The sequence below is a fragment of the Rhinolophus sinicus genome, linkage group LG07, assembly GCF_036562045.2.
Source record: "Rhinolophus sinicus isolate RSC01 linkage group LG07, ASM3656204v1, whole genome shotgun sequence".
NCBI lineage: Eukaryota > Metazoa > Chordata > Mammalia > Chiroptera > Rhinolophidae > Rhinolophus > Rhinolophus sinicus.
In genome coordinates this window covers 54118196-54135387 of record NC_133757.1, presented here as the reverse complement: position 1 = coordinate 54135387, position 17192 = coordinate 54118196, and the positions used below count along the sequence as shown (strand labels likewise).

General features: G+C 49.2%; 1 protein-coding gene across 7 annotated transcripts in view; it reads left to right on the top strand.

Annotated features, from left to right (window-relative positions):
- The first annotated feature begins 379 nt into the window (after nt 1-379).
- The window catches only part of DLG5 (discs large MAGUK scaffold protein 5), a 115252-nt gene continuing 98439 nt past the window's right edge, over nt 380-17192 (top strand). For all 7 annotated transcript variants that reach the window (XM_074339671.1, XM_074339668.1, XM_019745959.2 and 4 more), the window contains exon 1: nt 380-907. In XM_074339671.1, the coding sequence (XP_074195772.1) occupies nt 604-907 (304 nt within the window). In that variant the 5' untranslated portion in view covers nt 380-603. The remainder of the gene's footprint in view (nt 908-17192) is intronic.

The window sequence follows — 17192 nt, the reverse complement described above, 5'->3', positions numbered from 1 at the left end:
GGGGGAAGGGAGAGGGCGAGGAGGGGAGAGGGCGTAGGGCAGGGCCGGGGACGGCGGGGCTCGGGGCACTGCGGACGGGTGGGGGCCGCGGGGCCCGGGTGAGCTGGGCCGGGGTGCACGGACCCGGCCAAGCCGGGCTTGAACCGTCGGGGGCCTGGCTAACGCGGTCCGGGCCACTTGCCCCTCGGAGTGTGCTGGGCGGCGCGGGGGCGGGGGTATCGGGGCGAGTTTCCTCGGCGGGCGGTGCGCGGAGGGGGAGGGGGAGCATGCCGGCTGGAGCCGGGCCTCGGGGCGCGCCCCGGCAGCCGTCCCCACCTCCGCCTCCTCCTTCTCCTCCTCGGTCTCCTCCTCCTCCTCCTCCTCCTCCTCCTCCTCCTCCAGTCCCGCCGCCGCCGCAGCCAACATGGCTGCGCTCCTGAGCCCGGGAGGCGGCCGCTGCTGAGCGCCGCCCGCCGCCCGGGCCCCCAGCCCGCCCAGGCCCCCGGCCCATGGCCCCCGCCGCCCCCCGGCTCCCGGCGCGCTAGGGCTGCAGCCAGGGGCTCGCCGCCGCGGGGCCACTCGGGAGCCCGGGAGCCGTCCGGCGGGGCGGGGCGGCCCGCCACCATGGAACCCCAGCGCCGGGAGCTGCTCGCCCAGTGTCAGCAGAGCCTGGCCCAGGCCATGACGGAGGTGGAGGCCGTGCTCGGACTGCTCGAGGCCGCGGGAGCACTGAGTCCCGGCGAGCGGCGGCAGCTTGACGAGGAGGCGGGAGGCACCAAGGCGGAGCTGCTGCTTAAGCTGCTCCTGGCCAAGGAGCGGGACCACTTCCAGGACCTGCGGGCGGCGCTGGAGAAGACGCAGCCTCACCTGCTGCCCATTCTCTACCTGAACGGCGTCGTCGGGCCGCCGCAGCCCGCCGAGGGCGCCGGTGAGTGTCGGACCTCCGCCCCGGCCTCTCAACCTGCCATCCACCACTTCTCTCTCCTGTTCTCCGAGGGGGAACTCGGGAGGGCCACTCTTCTACCTGGCGCTGGCCGCAGGGACAACCTTTCCTCCTTTAGTCCGCCTGGGGAGGGGGAGATGCGCGGATGCCTACTTCACACCTACTCCCCCAGTCCCGCCGTCGCTGTGAACAATGCCAGGCACTGCAGGCCCTGACTCTCCCAGGTGCCATGGCAGCAGGGTCCTCTTGAGACCACCAGGTCCAACCAGGTCCAGCCCCTGGACCACCTCTGAGGGATGTCCGTTAGTCCCTTTTCTAAGGCACTTCACCATCCACCCGTCCTTTGAGAGCCCCTGCTAGCCTTTAATCAGTGATACAACCTATAAGAATGGAACCTGGGCCAGGTCTGGTACTCTTGAATTTTCGTCCTTGTCACCCAGTTTCAGGACCACCAGTGCCTTTTCACTTTCAGGCTCTCTTAGCTATGTGTGCCTTGAACTCAATCTCTTTGCTCGCCCAGACTTGTGGTTGATTATGCACAATGCCTGCTAGGTTTCTTTGGAAACTGTGGGCCTGGAAAAGTTGGGGAAGTTGCATTGCACCATGGGAAAATCCTAGTAGTGGTTGCTGGAGCTCAGATCCCTCCCTGAAGGTGCTGAGCTGTGTGAAGAGGGAAGGTTGGTGGCTGGTTCCCTTGGGGGGTTGGTGTCAGATTTGTGAGTTTTCCAGCATGGGGGTTACTCCTGGGAGTTTGTGACAAGTAGTAGGCTTGGACTGGCCTGGTTGGGGAGTGTGGAAGCCAGTCTTTTAGATAAGGAACCTGAGGAAGAAATAGCACTGAGGAAGGAAGAGAACCGGCATTAATTAGGCACCTACTGTTGTGGCAGGAGCTCTGGTTTATCATGTTTAATTGTTACTAGTCTGTGAGCTGTTATTCTTACTTTGCCAGGAGAAAACTCCGGCTTGGAGTGGTTAATGCTCAAAGTATTGAGCACCAGGAGTTTTCAGTTATACCCTACTGTTGTATTTAACATGTTTGGAGCCAGGAATCAGCAAGAGCCACTGTTTCTGTGTTGTCCTTATTTTAAGAGTGAATGGAGAGGGCTGACAGACTGCCTTTAGCAACCTGTAGGCCAAAGGCTGATGAGATCTGTTTATATGGCTGTTAAAAGTCTCAGTTATTAAGGAATGATTTTTATAAGCTGTTCCTGGTAACAGCTCGGATGTATATTGGCCGTCTCAACCGCACTTTTTATAGTGAAGGGAACTGACATACAGAGAGACTAAACTGCTGGCCACACAGCACATCATTTTATTGGTGGTTCTTTTGTCTCCACTTTGGGTTTCTGACTCTCTGGCATTTACACCCCTCAAACCTGCATTCTGTCCCCTAATTATGATCATATATCTGAATTGCTGGGCAAACCCAGTCCACTCCTGGGATGGTGCTTTTGAAGATGCAAAGAAGGGCTGTCAGATGTGGCCATGAGGATAAAGACAAAGGGAAATCTCATCAGGGTAATTTTTTTCTTTTTCATTGCTTTTATCTTTGTATTCATTTATCTGTCTTTGAAGGAGGAGGTTTATCAAGGAAGCACAGAAGTTAGAGTGCAGACTCAAGTGTGTGTTGAGATGTGTTTGAATCAGCGCTAGCTTTAATATCTGAAATAGATGGACGAATTACCATGAATTATTTTCTCTCTTTTTCCATGCCTGGTGGAGAAGATGGGGCCTCACATGGCTGAAGTTCTAGGAGCCGGTCCCATCCTCTGAGGAAGGGATGGAATAGAGTTTGGATTTTATCCCCATGGGCAGTGATTTCAGTCCCTCGTTTTACCACAGTGCAGAGTTCTGTAGCCTTGCAGAGGGTCATGACAACCTCAGAAAAATAATTTTCGAGGGGAAGTTAAGTTTATTTTAGTTAATACTTTAGAAAAAATTAGGATAGCATTTGGTATGGCAAGATACCATCTAGGGCTTTTGGGGGAGAGGGGTGACGTAGTGTGCAAGTAAACAGTAGACTGTTGGGATCTTTGTAAAGGATGATTTACTGTGTCCTGGTTTTGCAATTTTTTTTTTTTTTTTTTTAGCCAGGGAGCCCTTCTCATGGGGCAAAGCTTAGAGCGTAAAAGAGCTGCCCTGGTTGAAGGGATGGAAGCACCCATCTCATTCCCCTGGGAGCCAAAGCAGGGAAACCCAGCACTGCATCCTGCTCCTGCCTCCTGCTTTCCCCAGTACCTTCCACTCTGCTCGCAGGTCCACAGTTCTGCCTGTAAGTTGGTCTTAGTGCAAGGCCCTTGTGGGATCCTGAGAGAGGAACCATTTGGCTTCCTAAAGATCCATAGCATCAATGGGAGGCCCCTTTGTCACCATCTCTACATCAGAGGTGTTCCCGTCACCCGGTTATGGGCTTCCTTGGTGGGTCCACAATGCCCATCCCCTGCCTGGCACTTGTGTGCTGTGGGAGTTTCCTGGGGTCCCACGATGTCTGGCAGCTGTCCACATGGGGCCTGGAACTGGGAGGGAGCTGGCCTAGGTAGAACTGGCCTAGGGGAGCACACCAAACCCATCTGTTTTGCTCATGTTCAGTTAGAGCCCCAGACATGTATAACCCACCATGTGTAGGCCTGGGGTATGAAGGTGGCTATGAAAATACAGTAGGATTTTATTTTGGGGCTGGGCGACTCCTGTATCAGGATTGATAGCACATTGCTGTTCAGCATTTTGTATCTTACCACGTGTTTTAATATCACTGAATTCTATGGCAACCCCAGTGGGATGAGTTGTGTCTGTCCTGCGTTATGCTGGGTTCGGTGCCCCCCACCTGTGAGGTGTGAAGACAGGCCAGAAATAGGGCAGGAAGAAGCTGGAATGAGGTAAAATGCAGTGCTCCCGATTCCGTGTTGGGGTGCTTTTTCCTGTTACCAGATGAGGCCCTCCCACTACCATGTCAGGCCATTTCCTGCATTGGGAACTCTGTGGCGTTATGTAGCCTTTGCTGGTCCCTGTGCACGGAGCTGTAAGGAAGACGTGATGTCCTCTGTCCCTGCTAGTGGTAGAGATAGAACTGTGTTTCCCTTTGAGGGGCCCAGGTCTCTAAGGGTTCTTTCTGCAATTGTACCAGGATCTTGTTTTTTCCTTCGGGACCCACACAGTCCTTTGTTTTTTCTCTTTGATTCTCTGACTAGTCACTAACATCTGGGTTTTCTCAGTGAAGATCCTCGACTGCCTGCACCTGGCCTTGAACCTCGGTGACTCCATCTGTGAGATGGGCGAAGGGTGCACCGCCGCCTGCCTCAGCCACGGGGAGGGCAGAATGTGATGGGGAGGCCTGGAGTGCCTGGTCCTGTGCTCAGTCCAGGGGGGACAGGGTGTAGACAGAGACAGGGGTGCGTAGGATGTAATTCCAGCTCACAGCTTGCTGCCTAGTTGGGGGAATGGGACACTCAGGAGAGGGACGTTATGAGACAGATCAATTGAATGATATAAATACAAGCGGGCTTTTTCTGCCTTTTAAAACTATACTACAAGCTTTCTGCAAATACTCTCATCCACCCCTAGGGGCTCTAATTACCAAACCTTTTACCCCAGGCCTCTCTTGTGGGGCAGAAGTGGCAGGGCTTGGTGATTGTCCCCTGGCCTAGTGTGTGCTCAGAGCTGAATGTTTCCTTCTCTTCCTTCCCTTCTATGCCTCCTCTTCAGTTTCCTGTCGAGCTGGCTGACTTAGCTTCACCAGAGTTAAGAGAATGGAGATGGCAGTGTCTGCTGGAGACGCTGAGGGTGGATTCGTGGAGGGACTGGGGCTTGAGCTGGGTGTTGAAGGGGCACTTTGAACACGCAGCGGGAGAGGAAGAGGACGTTCTGGGCTGTAGACACAAGAGCAGAGGCCTAGCCACGAGATGGGCTGTGTGTTTTCAGGTTGCAGAAATTAGACCAGCCTGAGTGGAGCGGGGTATCGGCCTTGGCTCTGGGTGGATGGGGGTGCAGAGGTAATCTGGGGGACCAGGATGGCTAGGCTGAGAGAGGGCTTTGGACGTCTCTGAGAATTTAGGCATTGTACACTTGTTAGAAGTTAAAGGTGGAGGAAGTTTTTTTTAAAGGAATAACCCTGCCAGGCTTTTCCAGCAGCAGGAGTGCAGTTGGCTATTGATAGTCAGGTGTGGACTATTTATTATTCATTAGAGGTTACCTGGGCCTTTTGTTCTCTCCCTACTCTCTTTGGGTACCAGCCACCTTTTCTGCATCCACTCTGGAGGGTCAGCAGGGACAGCGACATAAGTACAAGCTCCAATGATTATAGTTTTTCTTTTGGTTCTTTTAATTGTGTTATTTGAGAGGAAGTAATGGAGGAACTTGAAAGTAATAGTTGAGAAGAGTTTTTTAAGAGAAAGGCAGATTTTATTTCTATCCCTCTATACCGTGTTTCCCCGAAAATAAGACCTAGCCAGACAATCAGCTCTAATGCGTCTTTTGGAGCAAAATTTAATATAAGACCCGGTCTTATATTATATTATACCCAGTATTATATTATATTATATTATATTATATTATATTAGACCCGGTCTTATATTATACCCAGGATTATATAAGACCGGGTCTTATATTAATTTTTGCTCCAAAAGACACATTAGAGCTGATTGTCCGGCTAGGTCTTATTTTCGGGGAAACACGGTATATTACTTCAGGGTGCCTTTATTGCAAGTGACAGAAACTTAGACTGTATTAGGCAGAAAAAAGAAATTTATTATATAATATTCTAAAACCTTGGCATGGATTGGGGAAACTGGCCTTTGGATAGTTGATCCTGAATGCTGCAGTCTTTTCTCTTGGGCCTCTGGCTTCCATCTTCATAGCTCCTTACCAAAGAAGAAAGAGAGCCCTATCCAATTAGCCCAGGCAGAGAAATCTCGTGGAAGGATTCTGATTGGCCAGACTAGGGGTCACGTGTCCATGTGAGGACCAATCACTGGCTAGGGGACTAAGATCGGCTCAGCAGTGGACCCAACCAATAGGTTTGGGTGATGGAATGCTGTGATTGAGGCCCCATACCAGTACCATATGGTTCTTTAGAGTGGGAAGAAGCAGTTTTCCAAAAGAAGAAGAGCAGGAAGGATGTTGTGCAGGTAAAACAGCAGGTGCAGGTCCATGGCATGTGGTCTCATCTTTGTGTGATGAGGCGAGTTAGCAGGCAAGGTCATTGCTAGCGTGGGGTTGTGGGGAGAGGTGGGCGGGCTTCACTAGGTTTTATACCTCGAGCAAGGCAGTTAACCTTTCTGAGCTTATCTCCTCTACAAAATATTCTACAAAATAATTAAAATAACTACTTCACTATGCCATTGGATAATTAGCGGTAAGAAAAAAGGAGGGTTTGTTAGTATGGTGAGCAGTGCAGCCTGTAACCAGCTTTAGGACCAGAAATCTGGGATTCTTCCGATATTTCTGAGGGTTATGTGAGAGATCCTTGTACACTATGTTGAACAGATGTCAGGGTTGCTTTAACTGTAGCTGTGGGTCACCGAGGGTAGAATGTAATCTCCACGAGCTAAATTCCCTATTATATTTCTAAGGCCTAGAATAGAGCCTGGCCCAAGATAGGTGTTCAGTAAATTTCTATTGTGGGTATGACTAGTCAGCTGTGTGTAGAATGAGTGCTGTGACCCTGCGTAAGCCCCAATCTTCAGAAATACGTGCAGATTTCCTCAGTGGTGACTTCACAGTGACAGAAGGCTGTGGGAGTACAGGAAGGCTAGCGCGAATCCCAGATGCACACACGGATGTCACCACCCACAGTATGTCTGTGATGGAGGCAGGTGGTATGACATTGGTGTCTGAAGTTCTCAAGGTCACTCATCAGGTACTGGCATTGTGGGACTGGCTGCCAGCAGCCGTGTGGAGCGCCCACATTGCCTTTGATAGGATTGGAGAGCCCTTCCGTTTTCGCATTTAGAATTTGAATGTCAGCTTGGTGTCCTCAAAAGAGTCTTGGATGGGGATCTGCTCCTAACTGTGCAACATCTTGACATTGGATGAGCTTCTTAATGACCTGGGGCTTAGCTTCTTGTTTTCCCCAGTACAACAGTAAAACTAGAAGTTTAGCATTGACCATGGACTTGCTCAGTCCTGTGGGATTCTCAGCACTTCCAAGGTGGCATTAGCTCCACGGAGTCTTGGTGATGGGTTGGGCTAGATTTCTGAGGCTGCTTCCAGCTCTCTACCATGATTACTGTTTTCTCAGTGAGTGTCAGTGTTGAGTGAGTTTTAATACTCTGGCTTCCTATTTCTTGAAAAAGTAGCAACGGAGGAGAAATCTTTTATCTTAGTTTTTTTTTTTTTTCTACCTCATTCCAACCCCTTAGACATTCTTCGGGCCAGTGTAAAGGGGCTTTTCAGTTATTTCCTGGAACTTTGGGAAGATGTGAGCCACAGAAATAGTGGATGTAGAACAAGAGGGCTGAGCTGCTTCTCAGTCTGTGCAGCAGGGATGCTGAGTGTCTTCAGAGAAGAGTGTTAAGTTGGATTGAGTTGGGGGGATATTGCATCTTTTTTCACCTTTTATGTGGGGCAGATTGCATATCTCTGAATTGTGTGTCTGTATTGATTTTTTTGAGACAGAGTTCCATGAAAGTGCTTCAGAAACCTTTTGAACTAAACAGAGATGTTTGGAATATTCCATGTTAGTCATTCAACTTTAAACCGTTGATGGATAATTGTGAATGACGGTTGACCTTGACGTTCATTTCACACTAAAGGCCATAACCCCTTTGCTTTCAGTTTGTTTGTTTTTTTTAAATTGTGGTAAAATATGCACAGCATAACATTTACTATTTGGACCATTTATTTAAATTGTGCCAGTATATATATAACATGAAGTCTATTATTTTAATAATTTTTAAGTGTACAGTTCAGTGGCATTAAATACATTCACATTGTTGTGCCGCCATCACCACCATCCCTCTCCAGAACTCTTTCATCTTATAAAACGGAAACTCTACACCTATTCAAGGACAACTCCTCATTCCCCCCTTCACCCAGCCCCTGGCAACCGCTCTTCTATTTTCTGTCTCTGTGAATTTGACTACTCTAGGTACCTCATGTAAATGGAATCATATATTATTTGTCTTTTTGTGTCTGGCTTATTTCACTTAGCACAGTGTCATCAAGGTTCATCCATATTGTAGCATGTGTCTGGATTTTCTTCTTTTTTAAGGTCGAATGATATTCCATTGCGTATATAGACCACATTTGGTTTCTCCATTCATCTGTCAGTGGACACTTGGGTTCCTTCCGCCTCTTGGCTATTGTGGATAATGCTGCTATATACGCTCCAAATATCTTTTGCAGACCCTGCTTTCAGCTCTTTTGGATATATATCCAGGGGTGGAATTATGGATCATGAGGCAATTCAATGTTTAATTTTTTTGAGGATCTGCTACATTGTTTGTTTTAAGTTTTAATTAAGGAAATCCATACTGTTCACAGTACCTTGGCTCAGGGGTGAATGGCCTGACTGGAGTCCTCGTTCCAACATTTTCTTTCCTTTTTCTTCTAAAAATTGTGTATTTTCCCCCCCAACCTAGTTTGGAAAGTCTCAGGACAGTTCTTTGGACTTTAAAGAAAGATGTAATTTCAGTAGTCCTCTATAACTCTTCTGAGGCCAGCAGTTACTAACCATAGACTCCCAGCAGCATTCATATCTGGCAGCCAAGGGATGTTCACACATTTCCTTTGTGTTTCCAGTACTAATATCTCCATTCCCAAAGGCCTGGAAGTATGTTAGTTATTTCTGCTTTGTAGACACTTCCTCTTTATCCCATTCAGGGTTGGTTTGGTTTTTCAGTCTTGCATCCAGGGTAACTGGCTATCAAGATTTTCTTTCAAAAGGCTTAGATCAGCATTTCCCAAGGAAACATTTAAACACTGGTTTGGTGGGATGTCAGTGGTGTTACTTGATAAAAGGGTTCTGTGGTCAAAAGCATTTGACCAGGGCTCGTTTGAGCAGGTCACACGGGTTTCTCTTCTGGGAGCCTCTCGAGAGCACTAATAAGCCAGTGTGCATTGGGACTTCGCTGGGGTGGGTTCACTGTGTAGCGTTTCCCAAACTGATTTGACCACAAAATCCTTTTCCATTGAGCATTTTGCGACACTGGTGTCTTGAGAAATGCACTTTTGGGAAACTTCAGCATTAGGGCCTGGACTAGAACATCAATGTATACCATTGTTTTTTTGAATTTTCCCCCAGTTCTCTCACTTGGGGAACTAAAACCTTACACTTTCCCATTCTTTGAAATTCCCGTATCTGCTAACGTAGGCACGTGTGATTCTGGGACCAGAGTTTTTTGAGATGTGTCGGTGATTTAGATGTGTAGAAGATTTTGGAGCCAATATATTTCTTTGGTTGTTTGGTCTTGCATAGGGTATATGGCCTCTCTGAGCCTCAGTTTCCTCAGTGTGGCTTCACAAGAATGAAGTGTGGTTTTGTGATGGTTGTTCTTTGAGATGGTTAAACCTCTTGTGGTCTTCACTAGGACCGGACTGTACTTAGGTCCACAGGTGGGATTTCTGGGGGCGCCTCAGGAGTCACCTGCCATGGTGGTTGGGTGACTGCAGGTTTGGGACTGTTAACTGTTGGACAAGCCTTTCCTGAGCCCCAGGGAGGTCCTGGGCTGGGGAGCAGGAAGGTGGTCTCTGCCCTGAGAGTATTAAGTTACTTCTGGGAAGATGGGTGACACAGATCATTGGTGTGTTTGGAGCCAGGGAGCGAGTCCTCACGACGAGAGAGAGCTGAGTGTCATGAACCCAGTCTTGTGGAACCCTACAGTTTAGGATTTAATTCTTGGCTCTTCCATCTTAAGCTGTGTGACCTCAGCAAATTGCTTAACCTCTCTGGGCTTTCTCTTTCCTTTTCCGTAAAAGGGCTAATAGTATTCTCCTAGGCCTTTGGCGAGGATTGAGGTGACTTATGTGAGACGAGGGCAAGCTGCGCCCACCACCACTACTGTTGGGGGTGGCCTGCCCTTGAGTGGAGCCCATCCCCTGCCTGTCCTTGGAATCAGGAGGTGTCACAGGGCACAGGCCATTCCCGGAGTTAGAGAGATGCCCAAGGGAGAGTCCAGAGTTTGCTTGGACTCACAGCCCTGGGGCTGCTGAGAACACACTTTCAGTGCTTGGGGCCTGGAGCCCGCAGTTGAAGGAGGCCATTGCCTTGAGCTGTGAGGATTTTGGCTCCAAAAGGACCTTGAGAAGAGTTTGTTTTGGAGGAAAGGAGACTTAGCGGCGCTTGGAAGCCTGTTTTCAGATGGACACCGGCAGATGATGAGACCCAATGCACTTTGATCCCATAAAGCGGAACATGGGCTGACTGGCGGAAGATACTGAACGGGAGGATGGAGCTGGACTTAAGCAAAGACCTTTCTTTCTTCCTCCCTCCCTTCTTTCCTTTTAAACTTCACGGTATAAAGTGCTCACACGTGCAGAAATGGAGAGGCTACTATAACAAACACCCAGGTCTCCCAACAACTTTTGTTTTCTGTAGTATTTTAAAACAAATCTCAGACAGCCGATCACATCCCCCATAAATACTTAAGGAAGTGTCTCTAAGAGATAAGACCTTTTTAAAAAATCATACCCAGCAGAGCATTTTTCCAAGCAACCATATTAAGAATAACGTCTTAATGTCGTTTCATACCCAGTCGCTGCTCAGTTTTCCTTGTGTCAGAAATGTCTTTTTATAGCTGGTTTGTTCAAATCAGGATTTTAATAAGATCCACATGTTGCGTTTAGCTGATGTCGCCCTCTGAGTCTCTTGTCTAACCTCTAACTGCTCCCCTTCCCTGGGTCTTTTGTTGATGGAAGAACTTGTTTTAATGGTCGGTGTCATCAGCTATGCAGTGGACTGTTCCAGGTGGTGACATTCCTTCCCTGACAGTCCGCATGGACACTGGGTGAGCACGGGGGGTTGGGTACTCGGGGAATGGGCTGTGGATCTGACCGCACGCCTCTCCGGCTTCAGTTTCCTCACAGGGCGGTTGCAAACAATGAAATGAAATAACATTTTTGCAATGTAAATATCCTTGACGATTTATTTATTTATTTTTGCTGTGGGACCCTTTGCATTAACTGGACTCTCACAGGAAAGCCAGATGTGTAAAATAGAGGTGCCGTGTGGAGGCTTGGACCTTGTCCCATTTCCACGTGGCTTCCCCTGGGCACCTCCGCAGGGTTTTCCAGGGTTCCACAGAACATAGTTTTAAAACCACTGGCTTCGATGCTTCTTTTGTATGATGTTCCCCATGCTGAGAGAGAGAGGAGTCCCCCAAAAGCCTCACCTTGCTTTGCCTGAACGGAGTGGGTTGGTGAGTCCCAGGTGGACATGGGCTGCCATTGGTGGCAGCTGTGTTTCCATGATACACTCTTCTCTTTGTCTGCTTCCTCTGTTTACCTTTGTAGCTTTCTTTCAGGATGAGCCAGGCTCTCAAAAATGACAAATGACCACAATGTGGCCAATAAAAAAATCCTACTCTCTGCTATGATATGGGAAGGAGCAAGTACAACACATCAGATGGTCCCTTGCAGTGGGAAGTGGTTACCTTTTTTTGAAAAAGTATTTTTTTTTTTAAAAATGTCACTAGCGGGCCCTGCACCTACATTGCATAAGAAAACTGTTAGCCGTTGATGTATCAGCAAGCCCCTGCCACCGTGCAGCTCACGGGGGGGTCTGTTGAGCAGCTGAGTGGGAAGCAGTGCCGGCGGGGACAGCCACCTGCCGCTCGGTGCTGCTGCCTTGTTGGCCGTCTCGAGCCGCCGTGTGCTTTCTCTGCCCACAGTGTTTTTCCAGGCGTGTCTCTCAGGCAGCTCTCAGGCCTCTGTGTGAGTCAACCTCAGGTTACTTGTCTGAATGGTACCTGTCTGACTCCTTCAGATGGCCCGGGACCCCAAACAAATCTTCTCGGGCATCTTTTGACCATTGTGACTCTGCTGTGCAAAAGTGGTGGAAATGTGCCTCGCCAGTGGTGAGGGATGTGCTAACAAAGAAGAAACTGGATTTTTATATGTTGATGTACGCAGCCATACTTTAAAAATGTTTAGTGACCTTTTCAATACTCATGAGAACCTCTGTTCTTACTCGGGGTAACCTCTCTTTCTTCTCATGTGGGCAGAACTTCCATTTCCTGTTTATATTTTTTAAGCAGCTTACGATTGTTGAGTGTCACGGCTGGAAGGGATCTTCAAGACCATTTGCCCAAACTGCCCATTTTACAAATGAGAAACAGCAGTCCAGAGACACAAAGGAACCCCACCGGGGTCTCACTGCACGCCACTGGCAGGGCTGGACACAGGAGCCAGGCCTCCTTCCATGGCACCACTGCCAGCACCAGGCTGGGCGGGGAGTCTCCGGAGCTTCGGCTGGTTTTTCCTGATCTGGGCCTGGCTTTGCAGACACCAGCCTTCCCAGTGAGGCTGAGCCAGTGCCACGGCGTTGTAGTTCAGGGAGCTGTGCTACAGCTTTCATTCCTCACCACTGAAAACAGTGTTTTGTCCGTCCATGTCATTGGTGTTTCTGCTCTTACAGATGGGCAGACTAGGCCAAGAGATGTTTGTCATCTTGCTCAGGGCCACCAGCCGCTGAGAGGCTGGGCAGGTTTTGGAGTCCTTGGCAGTTTCTTTATAAAGACTGCATTTGTTCTGTGTTCCGAGCCAGCCTGTGAAGGTCCCCGTGGAGATGTGTGTGTCCTGAGCCTTGGACACCTTCCCTTTCTCATCACAGTATCCATTCAATAGATATTTTCTGAGCACCTGTCACCCAGGGAGGACTGTTTGGATGCAGACATAGGACGTGACGTCTGAATTTAACGCTGAGTCAGATAATGGGTCTGATGTTGGCAGGACATGCCTCCTTGTCTCATTCTTTTTGTGACACAGCAAAAAACTTCCAGGGCTGATTGCTATGGCTTCTTACTGCTTAGTCACAGGACAGAGTTCAAGCAGGAAAATGACGCCACTGAGCCTCCTGTCTCAGAGGAAAAGCCTTAAATAAAGATAAGAGGGTAAAGGCCTCCGGACACAGAGTTGGGGCCCACCCCCATGGCCAACCTCAGTGGGAACTGGATCCAGGAAAAAGCAAGAAAGTAAACAAAACCCAAATGTGCTGGTTCTGGGTCCTTTTCCTGAGAAAAAAAAAAGCTGAACCTGAGGCAACTTAGAATGTAGGGGCTGTGTGTGTGAGAATGTGTATGCCTGTCTATTCCCCTAACTCATTTCTGATAGAAGGTGGCAGACCACCTTTATAAATCATCATATTTTCTCCCCATTTTATGAGTCCAGGGAGAGGGAACAAAACAGTGTCTAGCTGTTCTTCTGTCGGTGGGAAGTTGTGGAATTTCACGTAAGCTCGTTCTTCTGCTCTCAACCGCCCTCATATTAAGGCTTATCATGAAAACTCAGTGGAGTGGGTCACAGCATCTCCTTGCATGTAGTCACACGGCCTTGAAGGTGGAGCCCAGACAGACTCGGACCCAGGTTTTCGCCATCCATCCATCCGTCTGTCCACACATGCATCGTCCATCCAGCATAGACCTGGCCAATGGCTGTTAAGTGCTCAGTGAGTAGGTAGAGATGAGAAGGAATTAGCATCACCCACGACCAACACCAGAGACCCATACCAAACACCCTGACTTGGATTTGTCCTTCCAGCTGGAATGTGTATCCTAGTGCTCATCAAAACTTTTTCATTTTTGGTTGCTCTATTCTGCCAGAAAGTAATCAGCCTAGCTTATTTATTGACTTCCTGCTCCTCACCTTCCATTCTGTGGTTTATAGCAAATGGCCAGTGTTTTTGTTTGCAGAAATCTGTAAGATTCTCAGAGGGGAGAAAAGAAGATAGTGCTTGCCCACCAGGAGTTTATTGTCTCATTGGAGAGCCCAGACCTGAAGGGTCAGGTGTCCAGCAGTACAGATCAGACAGCAGATGAAGCACCCAAAGGAGAGTGTACAGAGAGCTGGGTGCAGGCAGACGGCTGGGAGCTGGATGGATGCTGGAGGGGGCAAGGAAGAGGGCAGCCCTGGTGAAGGCAGTGCACAGAGCAAGGGAGGAGACTTGCGAGCGGATCCATTGTTTGAAGAGTGGGTCGTTATGGGAATGCCAGGCTTCTGCTGGCAGCAAGCATTCGGCAGGTACTGGGAAAAGGAGGCCAGACTAACTAGGCCCTGGGAGGCACAGGGCAGGCCTGACCCTGCGATTGGCTCTCTGTGAGGCTGTTTTTGAGCCTGGGGCTGGAGAGAGGAATGCGTGCAGAGTTGGCATGGCGTAGAAGGGTGGTCTGTGGAATGTGGGGGTGGGCGCTGCAGTCAGAGGAGGGTGGAGTGAGGGGGTGGAGGCCCACCGGCCTTTGCAGAATTTCCAGAGGTGTCTGATTGGCTTTCTGTGAGCTCCAAGATGGTTTGGAAAGTCATCTTTTTCTTAAGTTGCAAGTCGGAGCATTGCAGCTGGGCTGTTTAGGAACCAGAGTCCATGAATCGTCTGGGGAGCTAGAGACCAGTTCCCATCCGCTGGCCTTCTCTTTGTGGAGGAGAAGGGAGTGGTTAAGGAGTAAGGCGGCTGCCGGATGGACGGGGCTGAGTGAGTCCAGCTGTGTCCCCATGACCAACTCACAGAGTCTCTCTAAGCCCGATGCTTGTCTCTTTGACGGGGTCTGTGACAGCACCTCCTGCCCCAAGCTCCTGTGAGAGGAGGCGGGTCGTGCAGGGAAGTGGTCACGTGGGCAGCTGCGTGCTGTGCCGGTGGCAGGTGCTTCTATTGCACAGGATGCTTTGCCTGTTATTTTTGTATTTATTTTCTCATTTGATCTCATCGGCAACCTTTGGGGGGATCCTTACTCTACCTTACTAGTGAAGGAATAAGTGGGGGAGGCCAGGTCACTTGGGAGTCAGTTTAGTAGAGTGGTTAAGAGCCTTATCTGAGCCAAGTATCAGGTTTAGATCCTGGATCTGCTACTTACTGTGTGACCCTGGGCAAGTTACTTTCCATCTCTGTGCCTCCGTTTCCTCATCTGTGAAATGAGGATGATAAGAGGACCTTGTATTATAAGGGTTAAAGGAGCCACTATTGTAGGGTTTAGAGCAGTGCCCGGCACACAGCAAGCACTATGTAAGCATAAGCTGTTATTGGTACTGTTAGTGTACCCCGGTCCCATGGCTGTTTAAGTGCCATCTTAAACTCGGACTTCCAGGGCAGGTTGGTTGGTGGGCTCCCCCACTCTCTCCCACACTCAGGGTGTGGTCTGCCTATCAGTGCTGAGCTGCAAGCTATGGTTCCGGGTCTGTGATAAGGTTAGCACAGATTGCGAGCAAGCGTTTAGCAACCTTTAGAGCAATTTGACCTTGCTGGGACTCATTGAACAGGTATAGACTGCTTCAGGTGCTGTCAGATCACATGGGAGTCACATGTGCTATGAGCTGTGAGTAATAGTCATCAGGTAGTAGGACCGTGTGATTGCACACAAAGTGGAGTGGCATGAGAGCACCGCTGTGTTGCCACCGGCCCTGCACAATGGGCCTTCCTGGGAGGCGCCTCTGCCTCCCGGAGTGGGGAGCAGGCAGGACCCACGGCATTTTGCAAGCCAGTGCGTGATGCATGATGTTCGTGCTGTAGCAGTTTGTGACAATTGAAGGTAGAGAGGTCTCCTGACAGAGATTTTTATTAATGAGCAATTGTTTCCATTCAGCTCCACTGATGCTTATTGTGGCAAATGCCTTTCTTGCTGTTCTCCTAGCGGGCGTGGCTCTGGCAGGTTTGGTAAGAATCCACAATGAGCTCTATCCCTTTGTACCTCTGAGGCTGGCGGAAACTAGAAAGCTAGATGATGTCAGTGGACAGTGGGGTGTGGGGATTCAGGAAGTCACCCCTTCTGGTGCAGCCGCGCTGCAGCCCCGGGCAGGGTTCCTGCAAAGCCCTGAGCCTGCGCAACAGCCTGACCCCCCAGGCTTGTATGCAGGCCCTTCAGGGGACAGGTCCCTGGAGCTTTACTGCTCCATCCCTGGGAGAGCTGAGGGGTGCACTGGTGGACATGAGCCGGCAGTCCTCCACAGCGTTTCTGTGACTGATGACACCCCCCCCACACACGTACACACGCACACACACGCGCACACACACGGTGGCATGGATCGTAAAGCATAGAGCTCAGTGAACAAGTAAGTACAGTGAGATGGGAAATGCAGTGCTGGAATGTGCATTACTACAAAACAATATCCATTTTGCAAGAACACAAAGAAAAGCATTAACACAAAAGAATGGTTACCTATGGGTTTGGGGGAGGAGAATGGAAAGAGAAATGGAAGTAAAAGGAAAGAAAGAAAACGCGAGAAGGAGGAAAGAAACATCACTTTCCTGCCCTGCTGCTGTCTTTGAGGAAAGGCCTCTTGGGTCTTGGCTGCACTCGATCCCTCCGTTTCTGGTATCTCCCGGCTGAGCTGGCAACCTCAGGCAGGTTGTTCACCCAAAAATGGCCTCAGTACAGAGTTACTGGCCAGTGAAGTCACCACTGGGGCGGGGCAGCTGTTCATGGAACAATTGACTCAGTGGGGACACAGGTGTTTTTAAAATAAGCATCTAGGAAGAATTTGTGAATAGCACTTGACTTAAACGTGACATTGTTTCTTGGCCGTAATGGGAAAGTATGGGTGGTCATCCTTTGAGTCAGCTAATTAAAAAAACAAAATGAAACAAAAAAAAGTAGCACTGTTCCCGTGTGTTTATTGAGCTTACGACGCCATGGACGGCAAACCGTATCATGGAAACAGGAGGTTTTAATTTCAGGAAGATAGAATCCTGTTCACGACAGGGAATAACTTCTTAATTGCCAGAAACTACTGCTCTAGGGAATGAGCTGCTGAAAGTACTCAGGGGGAACTCGGCAGGAAAGGGTCCTTCTGTCACGTTCATGGTTGCATGGTTCCTATTGGCAATCCGTCCGTTCTAACTGAACTGGGCTTCAAACTGTGGGTCTGATGCTTGTAATTAAAACAAAGAAGTTACTTGGTTTTAAAAATGTTTTGTAATTAGCCCTATTGACGGTAGAGCATTTAGAAAAGGTAGATAATCAAAAGGAATAAATTACAGGTAACTTCCTCACTGGAGATAACCACTACACTTTTTTTTTTTTTTTTGAAGGAATAAAAAGGAATTATTTTTAGTGGGTGCCCAGTATTGCCCCAGCAAGATGCATGTCCCCAGTTCCCCTTTCTGGAGATTTAGAGATTTGCCGTTTTTCAGCAT